The sequence below is a fragment of the Notamacropus eugenii genome, chromosome 1 (assembly GCF_028372415.1).
Source record: "Notamacropus eugenii isolate mMacEug1 chromosome 1, mMacEug1.pri_v2, whole genome shotgun sequence".
Lineage (NCBI taxonomy): Eukaryota > Metazoa > Chordata > Mammalia > Diprotodontia > Macropodidae > Notamacropus > Notamacropus eugenii.
In genome coordinates, this window is record NC_092872.1 from 244095889 (window position 1) to 244113806 (window position 17918).

A 17918-nucleotide genomic window follows, 5' to 3' on the forward strand; every position below is an offset into this window, starting at 1 on the left:
TCAAGCCATGGAAGAACTCAAAAAGGATTTTGAAAATCAAGTAAGAAAAGTATAGCAAAAATTGGGAAGAGAAATGAGAGTGATAAAAGAAAATCATGAAAAACAAGTCAACTATTTGCTAAAGGAGACCCAAAAAAATGCTGAAGAAAATAACACTTTAAAAAATAGACTAACCCAAATGGCAAAACAGACCCAAAAAGCCAATGAGGAGAAAGAATTGGCCAGAAGGAAAAGGAGGTCCAAAAGCTCACTGAAGAAAATAATTCCATAAACATTAGAATGGAGCAGATAGACGCTAATGACTTTATGAAAAATCAAGAAATTATAAAACAAAGCCAAAGGAATGAAAAAATGGCAATGTGAAATATCTCACTGGAGAAACAACTGACCTGGAAAATAGATCTAGGAGAGACAATTTAAAAATTACTGGACTACCTGAAAGCCATGATCAAGAAAGAGCCTAGATATCATCTTTCAAGAAATTATCAAGGAAAACTGACCTGATATTCTAGAAGCAGATGAGGGTAAAGTAGACATTGAAAGAATTGACCAATCGCCTCCTGAAAGAGATCCCAAAAGGAAAACTCCTAGGAATACTGTAGCCAAATTCCAGAGTTCCCAGGTCAAGGAGAAAATATTGCAAGCAGCCAGAAAGAAAAAATTTGAGTATTGTGGAAATACAATCAGGATAACACAAGATCTAGCAGCTTCCACATTAAAGGACTGCAGGGCTTGGAATATGATATTCCAGAGGTCAAAGGAGCTAGGATTAAAACCAAGAATCACCTACCCAACAAAACTGAGTATAATATTTCAGGGGAAAAAATGGCCATTCAATGAAATAGAGGTCTTTCAAGCATTCTTGTTGAAAAGACTGGAGCTGAATATAAAATTTTACTTTCAAACACAAGAATCAAGAGAACCATGAAAAGGTAAACAGGAAAGAGAAATCAATCATAAGGGACTTACTAAAGTTGATCTGTTTACATTCCTACATGGAAAGATCATATTTGTAACTCTTGAGACTTTTCTCAGTATTAGGGTAGTTGGAGGATTATATATATATAGACAGAGGGCACAGGGTAAGTTGAATAGGAAGGGATGATACTTAAAAAAATAAAATTAAGAGGTGAGAGAGGAATATATTGGGAGGAGAAAGGGAGAAATAGAATGGGGCAAATTATCTCACATAAAAGAGGCAAGAAAAAGCTTTTTCAACAGAGAGGAAGAAGGGTGAGGTGAAAGGGAAAGAGTGAACCTTACTCTCATCACATTTGGCTTAAAGAGGGAATAATATGCACACTCAATTTGGTATGAAAATCCATCTTACACTACAGGAAAGTAGGCAGAAAGGGAATAAGTGGAGGGGAGTATGTGGGGGTCATGGGAGAGCAAATGGGAAGAGGGGGTAATTAGAAGTAAACACTTTTGAGGAGGGACAGGGTCAAAAGGGAGAATAGAATAAATGGAGGACAGCATAGGATGGAGGGAAATATAGTTAGTCTTTCACAACATGACTGTTACAGAAGTGTTTTGCATAACTACACATGTATAACCTATATTGAATTGCTTGCCTTCTCAGTGGGGATGGGTGGGGAGGGAGAAAGGGAGAGTAGATGAAACTCAAAGTTTTAAAAATGAATGTTAAAAACCGTTTTTACATGCAACTGGGAAATAAGACATACAGGCAATGGGGTATAGAAATTTACCTTGCCCTACAGGAAAATAGAAGGGATGGGGATAAGAGAAGGGAGGGGTGTGACAGAAGGAAGGGCAGACTGGGGGAAGTGGTAATCAGAATGCACGCTGTCTTGAGATGAGTGGAGGGGAGAGATGGGGAGTAAATTTAGAACTCAAAATCTTGTAGAAATGTCTGTTGAAAGCTAAAAATAAATATTTTTTTAAAATGTATTTTGAAGTCCCCTCGTATGAGGGCAGAAGTTGAGGAGAGAAAGACTGTGAACCAGGCACTAATCTCAATGAGGAAAAAGAGGCATGTTCTTGGCAGATAACAGCTAGCAGAATTCTGACTGGGCAGCAGATATAGACTGAGTGAATTCCCAAGGAGGAGAGGCTGCTGAATGAGGGTATTAGAGGGACAACCTGAAGGAGCAATGGGGGGGGAGGAGTATTCTACTCCCTCTCCTGAAGGAGGCAGTGAGACAAATGAGTCAGAGCACAACTCGTACTGGACAGGGTGGCCAAGGAAACCATACCATTAGGAAGGAGTCAGAAAATGGAAGAAGTGGGAAAGGAAAAGATTTTAAAATGAAAAGAACTTCATTACCTATGAAGTAGGCATTTCAGAGACCCAGTGGAAGGGGTGGGGAGCTTTAGAGCAGAACACTGACGGTGGGGTGGAGTTTGAGGGGAAAGGAAATAAGGGAGCAGTCACCACAAGTTGAAGAATATTTACTTTATTCTTATAGTACAAAAACTATGGCAATACTTGGGAGTACCTTGAAGTTGTCTCAGAAAGTTTTCAATAATGAATAAATCTTGTACCTATTCATTCCAGAGAATAATTGTCATAATGTTTCTTACTCTCCTTTTTGTCTTTAATTTCTTTTTTGTTGGTGTTCCTATACATAAGACATGACTTGTTGGTTGTATAATTTGAGTTCTGATACTGCCTAAGTTAAAATTACTTCTTCTCATTTCTGTTGGTCCTGTTTCCTTACCCATAAAATTGTTTCTTTCATCCATTTGGTTGTAGAACACAATTTTTTTCCCTAATTTAAATCTAATCTTTTAATTCTTTAAAATTTCTAACCAGAAATTAGCCGGGTACCTCTCTGTCTCCTGTGTTCCTATGTTCTTCCTCTGCAGTCATTTGTACTTCTCAGAACTCTTTGTCAGTCTGCCTCTATTTTCCTTCTACTCATTATTATAATTGCTGATAATACTCTCTAAAGACTTTGGGAGGAGGGATAAGGGAGGAAAAAGACAATAATCCGGGCATTCTTCACATTTTTTTCCTTTGTTTAACACCGATGTTAATAAAGCTTCCATTAACAGAGAAAAATTTCTGTCCTGTGCTGTGGTTGACTTTGTTGTCTCTCCCCTCTACAATAATATGTGACTATCTCTATGTCTATTTAGATTTAATCTGATTTGTAAACTCTAGTAAGTAAACACTGAGAGTGCCTTACCTACAATAAAGAAACCCTATTCACATATCCTATGAATTCACACATTGTAGTAATTCTAAACGAAGATTCCTCCAACTCTGCCATTCTGTGATCTACAGACCTACTCATAAGTATTCAGTCCAAATATGGGTCCCACTTTCTGTCTCTTCTACTAAGTTACAGGACCCCTGAAAGCAGGGGCTGTGTATGGTTATGCTTGGTTTCTCCCTCAGTGTTTTAACACAGTGCTTTCATATTTCTCATTGGCATTTAACAGAACTTACCTCTAGCTGTGTCAATGAGGAGAGACTCAAACAATTTAAAAAGCATTTTATACACAACATCATCAGTTATAGTAATGAAGTGGAATCAAGTTTATCTTAAAATATCAAATCACATTATCAGATGAGTAGCACAAAATATTTTACCTGGTTATTTAAATGAAACACAAAATTATTTTAATCACTTATCTAAGGGGAAAATGATTGTTTTGTTGGATACTCATTACAGCATGATCCAGATGTCAGAGATTCTGGGTTCAAATTCTGCCTCTGCACCTACTACTTTGAATTTGGCAAATCATTTAACCTCTCTGAAACTCCATTTCTTCATCTGTAAAATTTGGGGGTTTGACAGAGGCCTTTGAGGTAGAAGGTAAAGTACTTGCCTGAGATGGTGGGGAGGAGAAACAGTGCCATGGGAACTTTGAGAAGACAAGAAGGCTTGGAACAGAAATGCTGGAGAGATAGCAAATCAATTACGAAGAGAATGCTTTATTGGCTGTGATAAGGGCTCAGTTCTGGCTAGGTAACAAATTTGTAATTGGCCTAATCATCAGTTTCATGATTTCCTCAAGCTTCATTCAGTAGGGCATGAAAAAGGCTGAGGATAGGAATAATGCAGGGTTGGGGTTTGGCAAATCATGTCCGGCAAGAGAGCAAAGAAATCAGTATTGGAGTGTAGAATTCAGCTGGTTCATCAAGGAGTCAAAACAGTGAAGGAAGAAGAATATGATCAGTACAGGAACAATGGTCTGGGGCAGAACAGAAGACTGAAGGAAATGAAGTTATGATGAGGACAAAGTCACAAAGCATAGGAGTAAAATATAAAGTCCAACGTAGAAAATCATTATGATTTCATAAGTGGAAATGACATGAAAGAAGAGGTATATACATCTGCCTTGCCATGGAACCCTTTGGTTAGGCCATGACTTAGCCCCTAAGGGCCAGGTAACACCTAAACTGCAGCTACAACTCTACAAGTCATTTTCCCTGTGAGAACAAGGGCTGTCCCACCAGTCTATCTGCATCCCCAGTGCTCTATACCTAGTACGCATTTATTAAATGCTCCATCTATCCATTCATTCATTCTTGATGAGATAAAATGCACTTAGGGGTTCACAGAACATGGAAGTGGAATATTTGTGAGTTACAGCAAGGTCAAGGGAATGACCCTCTCTGTGTTTAACAGAGATGGAATGGAAGAATGGGTCATTCTATTAGAACTTAGGGAATTAAGTAGATTGAGAAACTAAGAAGTTGAAATATTTAAGGTAGTTTCCATATGTATGTTGAAGCCCCTAATATGAGAGCAGGAGATTGGAAGGAAAGAAAGATTGCAAACCAGGCAATGAACTCACTGAAGAAATAAGAATATCTTTGGGGCCTGAGGGTGGGAGGGAGTGAACAGATAAAAGCCACCTGGATCTAGATTGGGAGCTATATTTGGACAACATGAACCTGAAAAGAGGAAAAGTTGTGTAATGAAGGTGGCTGAGGAAGGGTCCAGAAGTGGCAATGAGGAGTACTAGAACTCCCCTCCAATGAGGTTGGGAGATATGAAAGAAAGTATAGCTCGAAAGGTGACAAGGAATGTTATATCATCAGGAAGGAGTCATGATTCATGAGGGTAGAAAGATAAAAGGAGTAGAAGAGGAAGAAATAAGTTTAAGATGAAAAGGTTTGGTTAATTATGGAGCAGGCATTCCAAACTGCTGAGTGGACGGGATGGACAGATCTGGAGAAGGGGCTGAATTACATACACCTAAGGAAGCACTGAGAAGATGAGAAATGGGATTTGTATATGGGCTGCTAGAGATTCAAGATCACTGGAATGGAATAAGTATAAAGGCATGGAAATATTCTAAACCACTAAGCAGAAAGTCAAGGCAGGGTATCAGTGGCCAAAGAGAAGTTGGTTGGTGAGGGAAACACAAGATGAGACTAATCAACATCATCCTCCCTTGAGGTTTCAGGCTCCAAGCAGATGGAGAATTTTTTTTTTTTGGATTCTGTGAGACCTAAAGAGTCTGCTTCAAAACAGGCAAGAGCAAGCAGAGATAAGGAAGCCCCATCAGGAAGCCAAGAGCCTTGTCTGTACTAGAGAAAGCCTTGGGGATGGTGGCAGAAGATACACAGCACCCTTTAAAACAGCTGCTTTAGAATTGTTTTCAGATTAATTGGATGTTTCAAAAGAGAATGGAATTCTTATGTACCAAAGTTAAGTGTAACAGATGTGTTACTCTAATTCAATTTCTTAATTATAGATATTTGACATGCTACATTATGGTAACAACAACTAAAAACCACAAGTATTTAGTGAATTTTATTTAAACAAGCTTATGTACTCTACATAATAAAATTGCACAAAGACTTTTGGGACATGCTATATAATTAAGGTAATAAGTATTTTTCTATTTTATAATATTAGGAAGAAATGACTGCCATATATAAGTTTTTGTGAACTCTTCTTTAGCAGTTAGAAACAAACTATGGCACTAAGCTGTGAGATTACATGAAATCAAACAGAAGTCAAGTCTCTGGGGTCATCAGTCATGTTTAAACATCAGTCATGTTTAAAGGTTATGTGAAAAAAGTTTCAAATACCATACAACTAGCCATTAGCTGTGTATAAATTAAAGAACCATTTTGGTAAATAATAGATTTTTATATGCCCATTACTAGTTGACTGTTCAATAGACTGGTATCAACCAAAACAGGATTCTCTAATAGATGTAGGACTGTTCTTGGCTCTGTTCAATATTTTTTATCAATGACTTATGTGAAGGCATAACAGCATGTCTATCAAATTTGTAGATGATACACAGTTATCCCTTTCATATCATGACCTTTCTCATGCTGGTTTCAATACATTGCAGGCTGGCATAAGAAATTAAATGGGGATTTTATGGGAGTTTTGCAGAAACCACAGATGAGACACAAAGGCCAGCAGATGACACAGAAAAATTTAGAAACTCAGAGACACATAAAACATATGTATTTGTTGTGTAATATCAAGATATTTTATCTTTTAATAACACAATAATTCAGACTAAGATTCTTCTCTAGTATGAAGGGAGGGCCAAAAATTTTACATGGATTTTTCAGATTGCAGGGGTGCCTTCTCCCTAACCCCATGATGTGGAAGAGATAACTGTAAATATGGGAGGAGTAACGAATATATCAGACAACAGAACTGAAATTAAAAAAAAGATTTCAATAGACTAAACAGGTAAGTTAAAACTAAAACTATGAGATCTGATTGAGATAACTATATTAAGTTCTACACTGGAGCTAGAAATCAGTTCATGAAATAAGGACCTAGGAGCTCCAATATGAATCAAAACCCAAAAGAACTGATGCAATCCTCAGGGGTAGGGAACCTGTGGCCTCAAGGCCACATGTGGCCTTCCAGGTCCTCAAGTTAACAATCACATTCAACACAAGGAAAAGTACAGGCTACTATATAAAAGTATATTTTCCTCTATTTGCCGTCATGTATGTGGTATTACATCCAGTCTTAGGCATTACATTTTAGAACAGAAAATGAAGTTTTAAACCACCCCAAAGCAGGTAATTAGTATGGTAAGGGGAACTCAAAGCCCTATGGTACAAGGACATATTGGAGGAACTGGAAATGTTCACTTGGAGTAGATTTCAGGAAGCATTTGTGGGAGGTACAGCCAGACTATGAGGTGATCTAAAATTAAAAGACAGCAAAAGCCCACAATACTATCTAAATTTCTTCCAGGAATGGAATACAGCAACAGTAAAGCAATAAGACAACAACAGAGGACAGGCCGGCAAAGGGTAATGAGACAATGGCCCCTGAGCAAGTAGACCTATGTAGTTACAGAGTCAAACTGGGTGGGGAGGTCTACTGAACTGCTAGGGGCTTTGGTACAAATCCTTTAAAGAGTAAATAAAACCTCTTCTATATTTGGTACCTTGGTAGCTTGAACATTTATATGGGATAGCTGATGGCCATGCTTGAGAGAGTGCCATATACTGCAGGTGACCAAAAGTAAGGCAACCCAGGCAGATTCTTTAAGATTCCCCTCCCCCTCCAAAAAAAAGCTACATTAAACTGGTGCTTTTATATGCTAATCAAATCATTCTTATCTAGTATAACTTGTCTAGTAATTTAACTTTTAAATTTCTTTTGTTTTAAAAAGTGTCTTATAGTGTTGAATCTAAACTAACTATGTAAGTATGTTGTAGATAAAGCAAAGATGCTCACTCTTCCCGCTATTATTTCATACACCTCAAAATGCTAGCAAAAGCAGTAAGACAAGAGAAAGAAATTACAAGTATGAAGTTAGGCAAAGAGGAGAAAATACTGGCCCTGTTTGCTGATGACATGATGGTCAACTTAGAAAATCCTAGAGAAGAAGCAGATACAAATTGAGACAAGAGCTTTAGCAAGTTTACAAAATTAACCCTCAAAAATCAATAGCACTTCTATACAACAACAAATACATATATACACCACCCACATATACTTCATATGTATTATACATGACACCAATGCTAACAAAATCTAAGAGGTAATAATAGAAAGGGAAATCTCATTCAAAATAACTTCAAAATGCATAAAATGTTGTATATCAATCTACCACAGCATACAAAATACTTGTATAGTTCGATTTCCAAAGAGTTCTTTAAAGAAATAAAGAACTTAAACAGTTGGACAAATAATCAGTGTTCATGGCTGGGTTGGATCATACAACAAAAATGACAATACTACCAAAGTTAATTTATAGTTTTACTGTTATGTTACAGTATCAAAAGGATACTTTATAGAACTCAATATAATAATAAAAAAATTGATTTGGGAAAACAAAAGATCTAGAACATCAAGAAAAATAATGAAAATGATAGGAACAAAGGAGGAATTACACTTCCAGATTTCAAGAACTATAATAAATTCTTAAAACTCAAATTGTGTTAGCAGTAAACTTTAAAATTTGAAAAGTACTACTATTAGTTTTTCAATCCTAAAAACTCCAAGAAACATAGGTGAATTTAAGAAAGAAATCTCTTCTGGACTTATCCTCTAATGGTGCATCCAAATACACCATTAGAATTTAATCTTCCCAGCCTGAAGGGTGAACAGTAGGCTGAGACATTGTAGCATCATGTTCATTTAAACAAACTTTGCAACAAGTACTGAAGAAAGGAAAAAGAAACTCACTGTCAGAAAAAAAATGAAATGAAGTTCAGTAATAGGCCAATCTGATGATTTATAAATAAAATTATGTCAAATTTGATTTGGTTTTATATACTGAACTAAATGAGAAACAAAAGAACGTACAATAGCTAACCTGAAACCTATTTTTAAACAGCTAAAACAAAAAATGCAAGAAAATCACTCTTTTATTACAGATGCTATCAAAGTTTAGAAAAAATAGTGAAAGTTTTCAAAGAAAATTCAATAACAGTTAATGTAAAGGCATTGTGAAAATGAACCGCTATCTTAAATCCATCTACTTATCAACATTCAGTAATATCTGGTACAACAGGGTGAATTTTTAACTTCTGAAGAATTGCTACAATAAAATGCAAAATATAGGTGCCCCTCCTCCCCAAGAAACAAATTTGTTGATGAGAAGGAAAGCTACACCAAAGAACTAATAGAAGTCAATTAATTTGTCTGTGAAATTTACCAATCCTTTGCTTTGTTCAGTGTTTCAACCATCCAGGAATGCTCCTTCCCATGGGCCCTCCTTCTTTCTGCCCCTCCCCCATTCAAAACCTACCCTTAATTCTTTAAGACTTACTTCAGCTGCCCCTTCCCCAAGAAAATCTTCCAGGCCAATCAATTCACTCCTTTGAAGTCATAGCACTCATGTCCTATACCAGTAGTTCCCAAGCCATGTTCTATGGATCAACAGTGTTTTTAGAGGTTACAAAGAGAGAATCTATGAGAAAATGTCTATGTACTAGCTTACTGGTCACTGATGCAACAGCACTCTATCATTCAATAAGGTCACTTACACAAAAATCACACACACAGCACTTGCTATGTAACTACAATATATAATCAGCTGGGTCCTCACTATCGCTGTCATCTTTGGTGTCTATACTTACTGACTCCCTAACTCATTTTCCCCATCATTTGTTCAAAATCTTTTCTTCTCCCAAGCCCCTAGCCAAACCTGAAGTCTCTGATACCTAGAGCATAGGCTTTACTAAGACCAAAGTCTTCAAAAAGGAGCTTTCTCAATTCCCTTGTCAAAACTTTTCAACATTCTCATTGTTACTCCTTCTCTCCTCTCCTTTCTGAGAGAAAAAGGTCTGTTTCCTACTCCTTGCCAAAAATAATCTTTCCACCTTGTTCCCACTTGGCTCCCACTCTCTCCGGGAACTTTCTCTAGCAATGATCCTCTCTTTCAAGAAACTTCTTTCTTTTCCCTCCATTGGCTCCTTCCCATCTACCTACTAAAATGTTCAGGTCTTCCTAGTTAAAAAAAAAAAAAAAAAGCCTTCCCTTAATCCATCTGTCCCATCCAACTACTGGCCCACTTTTTTGTTTCCCCTTCCATACCAAAATTCTTGAAAAAGCTGTCTACACCAAATCCAACTACTTCCTCACTGCCCCACTCTTTCTCAATCCTTTCAAGTCAGGTTCTTTCTCCATCATCTGACTGAACAGTCAGTTGTGAAGCATCATATTGGGTTGGGATCTCAGGCTCTGTAGCTGTAACCTAGGGCAAGTCGACTCCTATCTCAATGCCTCAGAATTCTCATCTGTAAAATGAAGACAACAGACTCAGTGATCTCAAAGGTCCTTTCCAGTTCCAAATGATCTATGCTCTCAAGAAAGATTCTAGAACAAGTTACTAAATGCATTATTTCTGAGCACCTGGAAAGGTGAACAATGATCATAGTAGGGCAGCGAGGTGGCATAGTGGATACAGCACCAGGTTTTGAGTCAGGAAGACTCATCTTTGTGAGTTCAAACCTGAATTCAGACAATTCCTAGCTGTGTGACCCTGTACAAGTCCCTTAACCCTGTTTGCCTCAGTTTCCTCATCTGTAAAATGAGTTGGAGAAGGAAATGGTAAACTACTCCAGTATCTCTGCCAAGAAAAACAGGGTCATGAAGTGAAACAACTCAACAACAACACAAGGACCACATTAAGAGTTTACAGACAAATTCATGTCAAACAAAATAACTGTAATAAAAAATGGAAATTAAGTTAAGCTTAATTTAACTTAAGTTAAACTATCAAACAGAGCTGGATCTCTGCAAGATACTTTCATTCATCATTCTTTTGAAAAAGTTTCATGGTATCCTTTTAGACAACCAGAAATGTGAACTATATGACACTAGTTAAGTGGATTTATAACCAGAACAACTATTCCCAAAGAATGTTGACTAACAGAAGAATGCCAAGTTGAAGGAGAGTCTTTAGGAGTATACTTCACAACTCTGTCCTCTTCCCGGTTCAACATTTTTATCAACGACATGAACTGAGACATAAGTCACACCTCCTCAATTTTCACAGGAAGCTACCCTGGGGGAGACGGCTAATGCAATGGTTGCAGGAATCAGAATCCAGGAGGATGGCTACCAGCTGGAAAATGGATTGAAACTAGCAGGGTTACATTTAATAACAGTAATATGCAGGAACTTAATCAGAAGGGCTGTCATGGGAAAGAAAGGACAGGTATATTCTGGGTAGCTCTAGAAGATGGGACTAATGCCAGCTGAGTAAAAGATGCAAATGTTAGCTCAAGTGAAAGCAGAGCTTTCTTTCTAATAATTAGAGTGATCTAAAAATGGAACAGCCTGCTTTGGTAGGCAGTGAGTTCCCCATCAGTGAAGATATTCAAGCAGAGGCTGATTTTCCTGCACAGGAAATAAGACTGAGCTGCATGGTCTTTAGGTGTCATTCTAACACTCAAGATCTTTTTTTTTTTTTTTTTATAGCAGAGGTACAGTTGTGATGGTAAAGTAGAATTCAAATCTACTATGAGTACTAAAACCTGAATCACTTATTCAATTAAACCTTCCCCAGTCAGACTGTCAAAGAATTAATGCAGGACTTTTCATATATTTTGTCTATGCTGGCTATGAATAGTTAAAATATGACTGAATAATTTCATTCCCATAGTTAACAGAATTTTTACAAATCGGAAATTTACAAGTCAATTCTGTACCCTTCCCTCAAATAAATGTATGCTTCCTCAAATCTAGGGATCTAAATTTAAGACATAAACTTAAAAAAAAATTTTAACTTTTTCTCAATATAACTAGTTTCCTTTGCAATCCTATGTATTTTATTTTATGCATTTAAAAAAATCATTCTGAGAAGGAGCCCATAGGTTTCATTGGACTGTGATTCAAGACACCAAAAAGGTTAAGAACTATGCTCTAATCTAACTCAGGCCAGTCTAATGCCAGAAAAACTATAATATGATAACTTTGCCCACTATTAATCAATATGTTTCTTAGGCATCTACTCAGGGCAAAACATTGGGGTCATTGTTAGAAAGCATACAATGTTTAGATGAGTTCCTGAGCTTCAGAAGTTTCTAAGTCAAGGGAGGAAATCTGGACAGCACCTCTATATCTTTGGCTCAATAATTCAGTAATCTATTTTTTGTTGATTCCTTTACACACTCCTCACAACTATCCCAAATCTCCTCTCCTTTTCTCATTGTCCCAATTCCACTCTAGCTCCCTTCACTAGCAAATGGTATCATCCACTAATTTATTAAGACCTCAGGCTTCTCCTCAACATGTATCTTTTCATTTATTATATTAGGTAGGAAGGAGAATTATCCACTCTCACTTCTAAATCTAGGCCCCTCAACCTGTGTCCCAGATCCATAGCACTTCATCTTCTCTCAGACTCTGGTCCGTGAATTACCAATCCTTCCAAACAAACTTTCTCCACTGGTTCCTTCTCTTTTTTCCAAAAAGGAGTCCTCAGTCCTAAAAGAAATAATGAAATTCACCCCTCAAACTATTTGCCCTCCTCTCCTTCATCTCACTTGCACTTTTCTTCAAAAAGAAGTATTATCTACTTCTTAAAATCTGGCTCCTACCACAATCATCCAAGTCCCAACCACCACGTGCAATGATTTTTCTGTTCTTTTTGCCCTTGACTTATCTGAAGCATTAGACGTGGCTAACCATCCTTCCAACTCTCTTAGGCACTATTTATCCTCCCACCTCTCTGTCAAAGACTAGCACAGTGCCTGGTATAGAACAGGAGCCTAAGAAATGCTTGTTTATTGATTAACTGATCCTCTTGTTCCCTTTACTGGCTTCTCTTCTTCCCCTCATCACTTAAAAGTCGGTATCAGGGGCCATCTCAAGTCACCCTGATCTCAAGCTCACCACCGGATGGTTCAGGAGGAAAAAGTGAGGCTGGTGACTTTGCACAGCCTCACTTAACTCCAATTCACTTGCATGTCACAGCATCATTTCCCTGATGTCATGGTCCTCTTTGAGAACAAAGGACAAACAACAAAAGTCAGTATTACCCACAATTCTGTCCCAGAACTCTACTTTTCTCTTCCAAAGTTCTCTCCCTAGTTATCAATACTATTCCCATTCGTTTCCACCACCAGTGCCCTAATTAAGGCCTTTATCCTATTGTCTCTGTAACCTATCTCAATTATTTACCTACCAATTTCAGTGTCTCCCCAATCCAGGGCATTCTACAGACTACTGCCAGATTAATCCTCCTAAATCATTCCTTCCTTGAGCATTACTCTCCTGCTCAAAAAGTTTCATTAAACATCCAGTAAACATTCAATGCCTTCTGAATAAAATCTAAACCATTTGCACAGTGTTCAACATCTCCCCAATTTGCTTTCAGCCTAATCTCTCATTACAGTTTCCATTCAAGTTTATTTGGTACCCTTTCACAGCATCACAGGATCATAGATTCAGAGCTGAAGGGTCTTAAAAGATATGTAGTCCAAACCCCACATTTTATAAAGAATCTAAGGCTCAAAGAGTTTTAATGACTTACTCAAGATCACAAAGGCAGCAAGTGGCAGAAACAGGACTTGAATTCAGGTCCTCTGATTGTAAACGTAACCCTGACTCCACTTCATCAGGCTCCAACACCTTAACCTAGCTTTTGAGGCCACATCTGAGTCTCTACTGCTCCCTGAGCAGCTTAGACACCAGTTCTCATTCACTTGGAAGAAGGCTCTTTATCCACTCTACCGCTACCATGTTGCCCTTCACTCTTCATATTGCCCTTCACTCTTCATATGACACTTGCCATACAAGGGCTTGAAGTGTCTTTTCAACCCATACTTGTTCAACCATCATAAGTTCCTGGATCAATCAATGAGAATTTGTTAAATGCTTACTACTGGCTAAGCACCCAAGGATTAAAACAAAGACAAAAAAATGTCCCTCAAGGAACCACATTCCAGTGGGGGAAATGACATGTAAATGACTGGGTACACAAAAGATGGATGCAGAGTAGATGGATGGCAGCCTCAGAGAAGGCACTACCAGCTGGGGAAAATCAATGCCATACTTTGCTTGCTTAGAGGCGGCACAGTATAACAGAGTTACTAGGCTTGGATTCAAGAAGACATGGATTCTAATTTTTACCTCTGATACCTCAGTCCTGGCTGATAGCTCCTGGTTACCAAGGGCAAGTCATTAAACCTGTCTGCTCCTTAGTTTCCTGATCCACTAAATGTAGATAATACCTTTCTCTTAAGACTGTTTTAAGTTTTGAATTAGATAACATATGCAAATTACATACTACATTTTTTTAAAATCCTTAAAATATACCTGGAGGTAAGCTTTCACATCTGATGTTGCTTTCTTCTCCTAAGTCAAAAGAATACCCATTGCCCTAAGATCCTACTAAACTCAAGCATGAACCCCTTCCTTTAAAATTATGCATCGAATATAACTTCACTATTGTCAGTGTAATCTTACAAATTATATTTCAAATGTTAAATTATGTAGCAAAAAACCTAAATTCAGAAACATTCTGAAGCAACTCTGTAAGAAAATGCAGTAAACATACATCATTGTAATTTAAACTTGCTTTCTATAAATTAATCCATTAAAATGTTAGGCCATTCCATAACATTATGCATGCCTCACTACTAAGATTCATTTTCCTTAAAGTCACCAGAATGTCACACAATCCACAGTCAAAAAATTGTCAGATTAAGACTGTACCCATTAATTGCATTGTTCATACCATAAAGTTTCAATGAGTTATTAGAACATATTTTCTAAGACATTTCTTACTTCTCTTGACTAAGATTTTTTTTAAAGCCACTTCCATGAGTAAAAGGACTCAAAACTTTCAAAATGAAATCTGTATTTTGAAGAATATACAAATTTATGGTTCAAATTTCTTGTGAAGACCTAAGAAGAACCTAAATTTGATACCACAATTTAAGTCTTTTTGTTGAAAACAGATTACAAAACTTTTTTCTTAAAAGCTTACTACCATCAGTTCTATACAAACAAAAGTTAACGTTGAGATACGCTTGTTAAGGAGCCAGCAGTAATTTTAATTTCAAACAAAATATTGCTGTTTTTCCTTAAAAATTAAGCCCAAGAACTAATTATTTTGCAAATGAATTTATGGTTAACACTTAGCCACCTTATAGTCCAACACTATTAGAATCTGAAGTGGTACCTATCCATAAGATATTGGAAGCTGCCACTATGTGGCATCAACAGAACTGTAAGGGCCAAAGTCATCCACAGACTCGAGTGGAACTTTTTTTAAATCAAATTTTATCATATACTCTATTTCATTCCCAAATTAATATTCAAAAGAACAAGTGACATTTGCAGCATGATCATGGAACCACGGACCTATTAAGGTAGACCACCAACCAAGAGCCAATCTCAGAGCAGGGAAGGTCTAGGTTCAAATCTCACCTTGGATACAAATAAACAAGTCAAAATCTCTGAGAGCCCCTAAAAGGCAGAGCAGATGACCAACAGTAAGTAGAAGGGACTCCCAGGGAGTTCCTAACCAGGCGCTCCCTAAACCAAAGAACAGGACAGGGTCTAATAATAATAAAAGTAGTAATATTAAGAAAAGAAGACAAATCCCGACGTTTACATGGAGCTTTTAAAGTTTAAGTGCTTAAACCTACCTTATCACAACGTAGGTACAAGAGATATAATTCCCATTTTAAAATGAGGAAGCTGAGGCTGAGAGGTTTTGAGTGATTTGCTTATGGGGCACATAAGGAACCTCAGGTCCTCCAGACTCCAAGTCTAGGACTTTATGCACAAGCACCAGCCTGCCTTGGTAAATGCTGAATTTCTAAGGGTTTCCCTAGAAATGGGTGCTGGCACTCCATGTTTTTAACCCTTCCTTGCTCCCCACAGCCCCGCTCCACTGGCCAAGACAATGTTACGCATTAATCGAACGAAGAGCAAGGTAAGAAGCGTGCCCAGGTACTGAAGTTCTGCATTCCCCCCTTCCCTTCGGCCCCTACAAAAAAGTGGACTGAGCTTCCAAGACTGTCCGTCTTCAGCAATCTCTGCAGGGCTTTGGGAGAAGTTGCCACATCACGACTAACCCACGGGGGGCTCCGATGCCTTCTCCAAATACCGGGTGTCCCAAAAGTCTCGGTGCAGCTCTCCGCGGAGAAGAAAGCCGGGGCGCTGTTCGGGGCTGACGGGAGCTCCTCACGGCCCCCCTCCGCCCCGAGACTTCTGGGACACCCTGCGTTCCCTCCGAGGGGGCCCCGAGGAGCTCCCCACGCCGCGGGGAGCCAGCTACCTATCAAAGTTTGCAGGTCCAACGGAGACACCGGGATTCCCGACGGACACCCGAAGGGGTACCGGGGGAGGCCTCCCGCTCCGGGCCCCCCGGCCTCGCACACGCACTTTCTCGCTACAACTTAATGAACGGCGTGTGCGGGCAGCGGCCTCGGAGGGGCCACTCGCACAAGTGGGCCGGGCCGCGCTGCCAGGGGCCCTGCGGGGAGGCGGCCGCGGCGCCCCCTCCCCCCGCACTCACCTGGGGGCGGCGGCGGCTGCGGGCTGCTCCTGCCGACCGACGAGGAGGCGGCGGCGGCGGCCAGGGCCGGGTCCCGGCTCCCGAGCAGCAGCAGGAGGCAGCCGAGCCACACGGAGGCGGCGCGGACCGGGCTCCGGGCGCCCCTCTCTGGCTCGGGCTCCGGCCCCGCCGCCATCTCTTCCCCCGGCGGCCAGCGCCGGCCCGACCCCGGCTGCTCCGCCCGCCCTCCCGGCTCGGCTCCGGCTCCGGCTCCGGCTCCTCGGGTCCGCTCCGGGATCCTCGCGGGGGATTGGGGGGGCACCTCCTCGTCCTGGAGGGGGGAAGGGGGACAGAAGGGGGGCGGTCACCGCGCGCCGGGCGTGAGAGGGCAGACAGCCCAGGGCAGGCTCCGGGCGCCTCCAGTCCCCGCCGCCGCCGCCGATTCCGGCTCCCCGCGCGCTCCCACCGCACACACTCACACACGCGCGCCCGAGCTCCCACACTCACAGGGCGGCCAGCGCCGGGGGGCGGGGGCGCGCGCGCGCACAAACACGCCCCTCCCCCTCCCCTTACCGCAGCCCCGCGCGAGCGAGGCCCGCCCCCAGCTCAGAGCCCGGCCGCCGCCACCGCCCCCCCGCCCCGCTCCTTGCTCCGCCCACCTCGGCCGGTCCTCGCATGGGCCTCGGCCTCTGCCTCTGCCGAGGCGTCAGGGAAATCCCGGAGAGGCTGATCCCGATCCCGACTCTCCTGAGGACGGCTGGAGCTCAGGCCCGGCTCCCTATATATGGCCTCGGAGGAAGCCGGAAAGCCCGGGGGCAGGCGCGGGTCAGCGCGGGGCTTCCCGGCCACGCCAAGCCCCCCGCTCGGGGGCGCCCAGCGGGAGGGGGCGCCACCCGGCGCTACACCCCCCACACCCACCCAGCCTCTTCCTTCCAGGCCCGCCCTGCACCCCGCGCCCTTCAGCCGCTGGGGCCGGACCCCCGGGGGGAACAAAGGCCTGGCCGGGACTGTCCTAGGCTCCCCTCCCCCCTCTTATTTTGTTTTATTGGCACGGACGTCGGTCTCCCTTCCGATGCACTTAGTGCACGTATACCTGTGCTGTGCACGCCGCGTACCTGTGTGCACCGGCGTGTGCACAGGCGTGTGTCTGCTCTGCGTCCTGGCGCAGTCGGGACGCTCGTGGGACACGGCGTGGGGACCCAGGCCCCGAGCTCGGCACGGCCGCGGGGTGGACTTTCTGCGGAACCCGGAGGACCGGAGAGCGCTTCTGGAAGATTTGCAAAGTGCTTTACCGAGATTGCTTAATTTGATTTAGATTAGATACCGCCTGCTGCGGGATCGGGCAGAGCGCTGGGGCTAAGGCTGGGGTACAAAAGGAGCGAAAAACCACTGGGTTTTTTAAAGCCTTCGGGGAGAGAGTAATCGCCTGCTCCCTGGCCGGAGCTCACCTTTTTTTTTTTTTTTCTGGTAACATAGTAGGTGGGAGGAGGACGACTGTAAACCTTGTTACATTTGGGAGGCAACAAGGCCGCTACACTAGT

At 41.3% G+C, this 17918-nt stretch overlaps 1 protein-coding gene across 6 annotated transcripts in view; it reads right to left on the bottom strand.

Annotated features, from left to right (window-relative positions):
• The window catches only part of NEO1 (neogenin 1), a 285881-nt gene extending 269194 nt beyond the window's left edge, over positions 1 to 16687 (bottom strand). For 4 of the 6 annotated variants that reach the window (XM_072628418.1, XM_072628417.1, XM_072628419.1 and 1 more), the window contains exon 1: positions 16399 to 16687. In XM_072628418.1, coding sequence (XP_072484519.1) covers positions 16399 to 16573 — 175 coding nt within the window. In that variant the 5' untranslated portion in view covers positions 16574 to 16687. The remainder of the gene's footprint in view (positions 1 to 16398) is intronic. The other 2 variants (XM_072628420.1, XM_072628416.1) reach the window with 2 other exon arrangements.
• Positions 16688 to 17918: the final 1231 nt, after the last annotated feature.